The 9,953-nt window shown below is 38.8% G+C and overlaps 1 protein-coding gene across 1 annotated transcript in view; it reads right to left on the bottom strand.

The window, feature by feature from the left end:
* Positions 1 to 535: 535 nt before the first annotated feature.
* CCDC175 (coiled-coil domain containing 175) overlaps positions 536 to 9,953 on the bottom strand; it is a 76,107-nt gene continuing 66,689 nt past the window's right edge. Inside the window, exons 18-21 of the mRNA XM_060141931.1 lie at positions 8,195 to 8,238; positions 6,725 to 6,887; positions 1,107 to 1,253; positions 536 to 570 (exon numbers count right to left, since the gene is read on the bottom strand). Coding sequence (XP_059997914.1) covers positions 1,153 to 1,253; positions 6,725 to 6,887; positions 8,195 to 8,238 — 308 coding nt within the window. The 3' untranslated portion in view covers positions 536 to 570; positions 1,107 to 1,152. The remainder of the gene's footprint in view (positions 571 to 1,106; positions 1,254 to 6,724; positions 6,888 to 8,194; positions 8,239 to 9,953) is intronic.

Raw genomic sequence — 9,953 nt, 5'->3', positions numbered from 1 at the left:
TGTATTAGTACTCTTCTGTCATACATGGGAATATGATTGTCAGTACACCTAATGTTATGGGGGGGGTTGTTGTTTGTTTTCTTTTTTTGACTTAACAGATTTTGTGGTTTGATGGAAAATACAAAATCCCATCATTCTCCATTATGTAGTATAACACACCATACACTTAGAGCACACGGTTATATTACCCTAGAAACCTATTAGGAAGCACTTGCCTCTCGCAATAATTTAGCTATTCTTTTGTGCAAAATCATGTTTCTGTGTACCTAGCAATGTGTTGTTCCCGCTTTTATTAAGAAAAACTGTAACAAGTATAATCTGGAATCCTTAGCATTGGCATAATTGTGCATGCCTGTTGTGTTTCAATGTTTCAAGTATACTGAATTATAAAGTCAGACGTACTTGTGGGGTCTGATAGCAAACATGGATATCAAGTATGTTGTTTTTTGTTATCTATTTATTTTCACCAATACAGTATTTTGATCTATTACAAAAATAGAGCATAATTTATATAACAGGTCTTTTGTTTTAGATAGTTTGGTTGAAGACATCTTCAGGTTATTCCTGTTCCTGTAAAGAAAAATGATAATAAAACGCTTAACTACAAAAAAATCTCAAATATCTGGCATTTAATTGTATTTGCCACACTAATTGTGGAAATAATTCAAAATGTTAAGTAGTAAGATTAGTGTCTCTTTCCCAAATGAATAAATATACTTCCTTCCCCCATATCTCATTTTTGAAGGATATATGCACGTGCCATATTTTATGAATCCTGAGACACAATTTTTGTCACATTGTGATATCTCAGTTGGTGGCTTCCTAGATTTAACAAAATACAGAATATCTACAGTACATAAAGTTTTCCTGTGGTTGGTTGGTAATACGTGTGCTGTGATTTTTATGCTCTGAAGTCTTCAGGAGACTCATTATTGGGAGCAAAATAAGATTTTTGCACTTAATAATCTGACCATGTTTATCCATTTGTATTTTTAGAAGGTTATTTCCTTTTTCTGCTCCTTGGCGAGGGTTGCGTGAGTTTGTTAAATCTCAAACTTTTAAGACTTCCGTTGACAGTTGCAAAATATAAAAGAAAATGCACTCACTTTTTCTGTAGTTTTGTACCTTTTAAATTCACAACAGGTGTATCCTTTAAGTTATTTTGTTAGTTTTTCTTTGTTGATTTTTTTTCATAGTACATTCAACCACTGGGAGACGGATTCTTTTGATAGGACTCTGTTTCTTCTTATTTTCTGTAGGAATAAATAAAATGTAAAAAGTCTATATGTATCTTATATAGGTTTATGTAGTTACAATTTTAAATTGCCCCAAGAATCCTCAACTGGACGATTGTATAATGGGCGGGGGTGGGGTGGGGGATGGTGCTGAGGGATCATGCATCTGATTACCAGGACTATCTTTTTGTCGCAGTACATTTGGAGTCATTTTAATAATTATTTTCCCCTCCAATGTCCTCTTCTAGCAGAAAAGTGCGTATGCAAAAGGAGAAATTGTGCAAGTAATATGATTACAAGTCCTCAAATGCAAAGAATTTCGGAAATAATACATATTTGCATTTTTAATTTGCTTCCTTAAGAACAAGACTAGAACAATTCATAGCAACTGTGGTTGCTAATGTTACTAAATAATTTGTTAAAATGGTCATTAAAAATACACAAAGGGCTTCCCTGGTGGCGCAGTGGTTGAGAGTCCGCCTGCCGATGCAGGGGACACGGGTTCGTGCCCCGGTCCGGGAGGATCCCACATGCTGCGGAGCGGCTGGGCCCGTGAGCCGTGGCCGCTGAGCCTGCGCGTCGGGAGCCTGTGCTCCTCAATGGGAGAGGCCACGGCAGTGAGAGGCCCGTGTACCGCCAAAAAAAAAAAAAAAAAAAAATACACAAAAAACAACCCTTTTTCTAGCTCGGCTTTGTTTTGTCTTAGATCCTTGTACTGTATTACTACTCTGGCTGCTACAGTGTATAGTAATTACTTTGCTAACTAGTACTGGATAGGTAATATAAAAGTTAAAATATTTTCTTAATTTGGGTCAACTGATAAAAATAACAATTACATTGTTATATATTTGTCTCAAACCGATAGTTTTCAAGACTTGGCTGCCCAATGGAGCCAGCTGGAGAGAGTTCTAAAAACACGCCGGGGTCTCACCCCCGGAGATTCAGGGTGAATTGGTCTGGCTGAGCAGAGGGATTTTTAAAACTTCCTCCAGGTGACTCTAATGTTTGAAAACCATGGTCTAAACTCTCTTCCTAGTTCAGATCTTAATTTTTCGAAGAGATCTTTTGAAAATTTCTGAGCAAATGATTTTTTTAAGTATTTCTTACTGAAATTTTGATTCTGCTTCAATAATTAGGCTCTTTTCCAGAATTAAATGATCAAAATAAATTATATCAAGTCCTTTTCATCACAATAACAAAAAGATAACTTTAACAGAGAGTTACACGAATTTTTTGATCTTTCTCTAAAAATATCTCTTGGCCTAAAAAAGTCTTCTGTAGAGCACATATCAAGTTAAAATATTTGATTAGCACACAAAGTGTTTATCTGTAACCTAAGTTATAGTACATGGTATAATACTCAGGGATTTTTGGAATTTTTAAACAAAATTATTTTTAATACTTCTTTACAAATAATCTGTACACAGCTACTATTTGGTTTAGGTATACACCAAGAATTAACTTATTTACCTTTAATTTACAAGAAAGAACGTTAAAGCAAAAAGTAACGATTTTAGTTTTCAGGGTGAAGTCTGGCATTTCACATTCGGCCAAGCCTATCCCCCACTCTTGCCAACTGGTACCCCCAGCAGATCTCCACTCAGCCACGCTATTACTGTTCCTGGCCAGCTTACGTCAGCTGCTCCTTCAGGAAGACATCCCTGTATATTCCCAACGCCCCAAAAGATTGAGAGGTGCCTCTTTACCCTCCATAGCCACTCACTAGAAGGAATCCACCATATTCTAATCATCTCTTCACTTGTCTGCTTCTCACAGTGTATGACCAGTTTCAGGGACTGGTCTTGTTCGACTCAGTAACTGGGCATGTGCTCTAGTACAGGGCTCACAGGTATTCAATATGCTAATACAGATAGTGCAGTGACCCTGAAGGAGAGCACCAGGACCTGCAGGGCCACAGTGACACATTGTGGCCAGAAGAGGGCAGGAGAGGGCTGTTAAGCTGGAAGAGATCAAGGGCTTCTCTAGAAGTCCATCAGTGACAGAATACTTTCAACGCGAAATATCCAAGAGCTGAGAGGTGCCTCAGAGATGTTCAAGTAATTCAAGGAGCCAGGGTGACTATTATCTCCTCAGGAGGGCAGAAGATTTCAGGGATCTCAGTGCCTAATTTGTGTCTGAGGCATTATTTATTATTCCTGTTAGTTAGCATTCATATTTAACCAGGGCAACTGAAGAGTGGAAGTTAAATAACACGTAAGAAGCAGAGCTGAGATTCGATCCCAGGTCCACCTTCCTCCAAAGCCCATGTGGTGGTAGTGCTCCAGGAGCAGAAACAAGTGGAGTAAGGGAATCCAGAAATCCTCCTTTACATCTCAGCTCCATTTCCAGTTCTCCAGAGACCTCTCCCGATTCCTTAACTAGGTCAAGTCTCTCTCCCTCTAAGGTTCTCTCATAGGTCTCATACCCCACCTGTAAAATTCCTATGACAATAGGTTTTACATACATTTGCATAATACTTGGTTCTCCCACTGTGTCAGGGGTGGGCAAACTACAGGGGCAATTCTGCTACAATGGCAGACCTGAGTAGTTGCTACAGAGACCTTATGGGTGACAAAGCCAAAAAATATTATGGCCCTTTAACATTTGCCGGCTTCTGTACTAGACTGTGAATTCCATTTGGGCAGGGATTATACCTGTTTTCATTCACCACTGTAACCCCAGAGCCTAACATGGTACTTGGCACAGAATAGGCATTCAGTAAATACTTGTGGAATTCAGTTTACTGTTAATAGTGAAACATGGATGAAACCTTAAAAACAGGAGGAATTTCAAGTATCAATATGCCCAGTTAGGAACATTTCAGTGGCTGCAAACAGTACTGACTTTTTGAATTGAAATTCCTCCAATCAGTAATCTATTGACTGAAAATATTTTCAGTAGAAATATGTGTTTTTTCTTATAAAATTAAGTGATATTCTTTTCATTTCCAACAACAAAAAGAATATTTTAATTTTTTCCGGAATTGGTCACTGTGTAACAGAGCATGTTCATCATTGCATGGCCTAGGATCCTTAGGGTTTGCCATGTTGCCAAAAAAAATCTCACCCACTCCATGAGTGATCAAAGGAGAAGATGCAATACTCTAGCTCAGGGTTTGGCAAACCTTTTCCGTAATAGATAATTTAGGTGTGGCGAGCCACATGGTCCCTGTCAGTGTCTGCCACTGTAGCACAAAAGCAGCCATATGTAATGTGTGACTGTATAAGCATGGCTGGGGTTCAATAAAACTTTATCTACAAATATAGGAATTTGAATTTCATATAATTTTCTGGCACCAGGAAATATTATCCTTTTGATTTTTTCCCAACTATTTGAAAATATAACAACCATTCTTAGCTCTGAGCCCTATAAAAACAGGAGGGGGCAGCTTTACAGAAAACCCCAAACAAAATTTTTGGCCAAGCCAATACTTTCCATACTTGCAATACTTCATAATAAATATTAACTGGAACTTGTTCCAGTTGTCTAGAATAAGAACGGTTTAATTAAGAGTCGTATATACGGACTGCCTATCAAATGAACTTAAATTTTAATTAAATGATTGTACCATTTGGATGAAATAAAAATGAATGGCACATGCTGAACTGGCCTATTATTTATATTTTATTTGGGTTGGTTTTCACTCAAAGCAACTATTACTCTATTCTGAACATGATACTTTAAGTTGAAAATGGAAGTAAAAATTAAGATCCATGCTGAGACTGAATATACAAACCAACAATGGCCACACCATACATGACAATAGACCCATGCAATGACCATATATGTAATGAGCCCAGAACAGTCATAACTTGATCAATGACCACCAACTTCCCTCTTTTATGACCCTTCTTCTAACTTGGCACCAACCAGAGAAAAGCCAAGTATGCTTACTAATCAATCACATAGGCTGTCCTCCTTCTAGTCAGCCTGTTACCAGCCTCCCCATGCAAACAACCTCCAATCGGAACACACCTGAAACCTTCCTTTTTTTCCCCACACTAAACCTCTCTCACTCCCGCACCTGCCTCTGAATCTCTGGCAAAAACAAGCGATGGTGACTCTGACTCCCTTGTTCTACCAAGCTTTATGCCTCAGCTTGTTCTCGTTTGGGTGGCCTGCAATTTTTTCCATGCTGCAATCCTCCACTTTCCATAGGTTATCAATAAGACAGTACTCAAAATAAATGAAAAAGGGAATATGGTATTAGTTATTCCATGGATTTAGCTTTTCAATATAGTCTATTTTTTTGCTCCAATGCAAAGATTCCATCAAGTTTCAGACAAAAATGGAAGATTTGCTCGTGTGAAAACAGTGCAATTGACACCTAGAGATGATTTGGCTCTTAAAATTCTGCTTGCTCTACAGTTGCTAGGGATGGCCTGACCTAGCAAAGAAAATGCAGAGTTAAGCAAGATTCACCAGGGACCCTTGTGCACTAAGACATAATAGGTATCACCAACCTGGAGCAGGACCACCAAGACAGCTTTGAGGTTGATAAGAAGGTTCACCCACAAAGTTCCTTATTGGCTGCTAAAACATTATTTCTTTTGTCAAGCAATACCCTCAGAATATTGGTTTTTACCAAATATTGAGATGTTTTTAGTTGTACCACTTTCTCTCATTTTACTTTTATTTCATCTTATTTGTAAATTTTCTACAACCCACCTTTAATATTGCTTATCTAATGATGATGCTTTTAAACCTTAATAACCTCTAACAGATCTGTACACTTGCCAGATGACATTATTTTCATTTCACCACTTCATCTCTCCCCTACGCTCTATTCTCCTTCCTTCTCACCAGCCCCTTCTACCTCCACCATCCCACCTTCCCAAGGGATTCCAGCCCTGGGACCTCTGGGCTGTACTGTGCGAGGATTCACCTTCACTTCTAGCTGCAGCCCTGATCTGGAAGGAGTTCTGTAGCCCTTGTGTCTAACATGACACTAGAGTAGGGATTGAGGATGATATTCCTCTGGAGAGCCCGGGTTGCTTGCTCATGAGTCAATCGTGTTGCATAGGATGTGTTATCATCTCAGAAGCCCCAGAAGGCATCACTAGAAAACAGCAACTATTGCTGTCTTTAATGCTGCTGCTGTTTTTAATGCTAAACTCAGCTCAGGAAGAAAAGGGAAAATGATGTTCAATATCTTCTGTTTAAGAAGACAAGGAAGTATGTAAAAGAGTTTAAAAAGATTTTGGGAGGAAAATGTTTTAAAAAATCAGAAAGAAGTTGAGATTCAGTTATTTAGGAGATTCACTCAGATGGAAGGGAGACTTGCCCAACACTGCTGCATTACCATATTCAACCCCACAAATGAGAATCAACATTCATTGAACATATGTGACATTATTGAGAATGGATTACTGGGGATAACTAAATTTTTGATAGGCATTCTCTTTTTTTTTTGCTATTTTAGATGTCACCAGCTACAGTAGAATAGCAGAAAGGTCTTTGTTACCCAAAGCTCTTGAGGTGTTACTTACTGAGAAGGTCTGTCTGCGATTCCTGTTCCATAAGAAAACGCATCTCTTCAATTTCCTCTTGAAGCCAAATACTGATTTGCTCAATTTTTTCATCTCTTTCATGCAGCTTCCCTATCAGATTTTTTATTTCTTGCAAGGTCTCATTACCACTCTCTACCAATTCCTTTAAAAAGCAGCATTTGGGGGTATGTGAATATAAATTGCAACAAAATAAATAAAAACATATTTTGTATAAGTGAGTCATGCACAAGACAAAAATACATAGGCAAAATTGGTACTAGTCATGTAAAATAAGTGTCTGTAGACAGCAAATTCACAAGGTTCTGTAAAGGATCTCAGAAAAGTGGATTAGCAAATGAGAAGATTTAACAGAGTACTCACTGAACTCCAAATTTTAACTGGGTAGGGTAGTGGTGGTGGTATAAAAAAGCCAGCCCATCTTAAGAGCAGCACAGAATTGCAGAGGAGATTCAGCATGGCTTAAAGCTTAAGAACTTTGGAATCAGGCTGGATCTGAGCTTTAAATCCCCATAAGTTCATCAACTGTTTGGTCTTCGGCAAGTCACTTAAACTCTCTGAGCCTCTGTAGCTTCATCTAAAAAAGGCACTACTAACACTTCCCTTAGCCACTGTTTTAAGGGTTAAACAAGGATCACATGTAAACTTTAAATACTTAGAAAGTAGCAGAACCAGGATTTGAACTACAGCCTACCTCCCTCTAAAGGGGGGAGGGTTGGAGACGGTGAATGGCTGGTAAAACATGGAGGAGAGATGGAGCTCAGAATTGACAACTTTGTCCTAAAATGATCTGTGTTCAGTTTGTGCTTGAAAAAAAAATTGTAATTCCCCCATTCCCACTTTAACTGAAGTGGTAGAGTGGGAAGACAGCTTCCCAAAGGATTAAGATTTCATAGTGATATTTGGTACTCTTAAAAATAAGACAACAGGCCCAAAATGGAGTCACTTACTCTAAACCCCATGTCACCAAACTGCGAGACTTAATTACAGTTTCAGTTCTCTCAGAAATGGAATATTAAACCAGTCAATCAGGAATCTACCTGATCAGTACTAGTCAGGTAATTTGCCTAGTAGACCCCTGCCATCCCTGAGATGAAAGTGACCTTGCAACAGCCAGCCAACCTGCCTTTTTTGCCTGGAATAACTTCCTTGTTCCTGATCCCTTCTGACTATAAAATCTTTCATTTGTACAGCTCCTCAGGACTCCTTCCTGTCTGCTAGCTTGAATGATGCCTGATTCATGAAGTGTTGAATAAAGCCAATAAGATCTTTAAATTTTACTCAGTTGAAATTTGTTTTCTAACAGCACAAAGGATACATTTTAGGATATGATGATCACACCAGCTCTGTCACTCCCCACAAATCCTGACCTCTTTCCTTACACACACACTTATTAGGTAGGTGAATATCTTAGAAGTATGATACTTACGGAGGCAACACAAAAAAGCTCACCTTAAGTGTAGTCCAAAATTCAGTCCACAAATCCGAATATTGTGCTAAATTAAAGATTTTTAAAATGCAAAAGTTAGTGAAATAATTTGAACATTTTTATTCAAGTAACACTATTCGTTTTTCAAAAATTATTTTTATCCAAAAATTCCTACTTCCAGGGCTTCCCTGGTGGCGCAGTGGTTGAGAGTCCGCCTGCCGATGCAGGGGACACGGGTTCGTGCCCGGGTTCGGGAAGAACCCACATGCCGCGGAGCGGCTGGGCCCGTGAGCCATGGCCGCTGAGCCTGCGCGTCCGGAGCTTGTTGCTCCGCAACAGGAGAGGCCACAACAGTGAGAGGCCCGCGTACCGCAAAAAAAAAATTAATTAATTAATTAATTAAAAAAATAAAAATTCCTACTTCCAAAATGTCAGAACAACACTTGCCCTCCCACTTTAAACAAGGAGAAAATGGGACTAAATGTATAAAACAAGTATATTTGTTTCAATATCCAGTTTTCAGATACTGGAGAGTGCGCAGTACAGAATTGTGACACCTGAAAGAAGGGGGAGAAATGTGAGCGCTATGACCACTGGGCTCTCTGCTGGGGGTGTGAGCAGAGCAAGGCAGTCCCACACAGATAGAGAAATCTGCTCAAAGATTAGCAAATCAAATCCAGCAATATATGAAAACAATACTAGGTTTTGAACAAGTGGGTTTTATCCCTGGAGTGGAAGATTGGTTTGACATTCCAAAATCAATCAATGCAATTTCCCATACTAACGTCGTAAAGGAGAAATACCACCTGAGCATCTCGGTAGCTGCTTGAGTCACTGAGGTCATTCACACAGGCACTGCATGTCTATGTGACTGACCCCCTCCAATAAATACCCTGGACATCCAAGCCCCTGTGAGCTCCCCTGCCTAGCACCACTTTGCATGTGTCACACGTCATTGCTGGGGGAATTAAGTGCATCTTTGCAACTCCACTGGGAGAGGATGCCTGCAAGCTTGCACCTGGTTTCCTCCAAGCCCTTTTGCCCTTTGCTGATTTTACTCAGTACCCTTCACTGTAATAGACAATAACTATAAAGTATAACAACTTCTGAGTCCTGTGAATCCTTCCAGATAATCACCAAGAATGGGGACTGTCTTGAGGACCTCTAAAACAATATGAAGAGCTGTAAAATCTTGCTGAGAAAAATTAAAGAAGTTCTAAATAAATGGAGATATATACTGTGTTCTTGGATTGGAAATCTTCATTTTGTTAAGATGTCAATTCTCCCCAAATTGATTTACAGATTCAACACAAACCCAATTAAGATCCCAGCAGGGGTATGTGTGTGTGGTGCGTATAGATTAATAAGCTGATTCTAAAACTTATATGGAAATCAAAAGATCTAAAATAGCCAAAATAATTCTAACAGAGAAGCACAAATGTGGAGAACTTGCATTACATGATTTCCAGACTGAATATGAAGCTATAGTAACCAGGACAGTGTGACACTGGTGTAAAGTTACATATTTAGAATAAAGGAACAGACTCATAAAACTGATTTTTTAAAAACATCGTTTGAGTAATACAGTGCTAAAAGGAGCGTCTTCAAAAATTGTGCTGGCAAAATTGAATATGCATAAGAGAAAACCATGACATTTTAACCCTTACCTCGTATCATATGAAAAAGTTAACTTGAAATGAATCAGGGATCTAGACATAAAAGCTAAACTAAAAACTCAGAGATAACGTAGGAAAAAATCTTTGAGAACTTGGCTTAGGCAAA

Source organism: Lagenorhynchus albirostris, chromosome 1, assembly GCF_949774975.1.
Source record: "Lagenorhynchus albirostris chromosome 1, mLagAlb1.1, whole genome shotgun sequence".
Lineage (NCBI taxonomy): Eukaryota > Metazoa > Chordata > Mammalia > Artiodactyla > Delphinidae > Lagenorhynchus > Lagenorhynchus albirostris.
The sequence above is the reverse complement of the archived record's forward strand: the minus strand, read 5'-3'. Positions and strand labels throughout refer to the sequence as shown.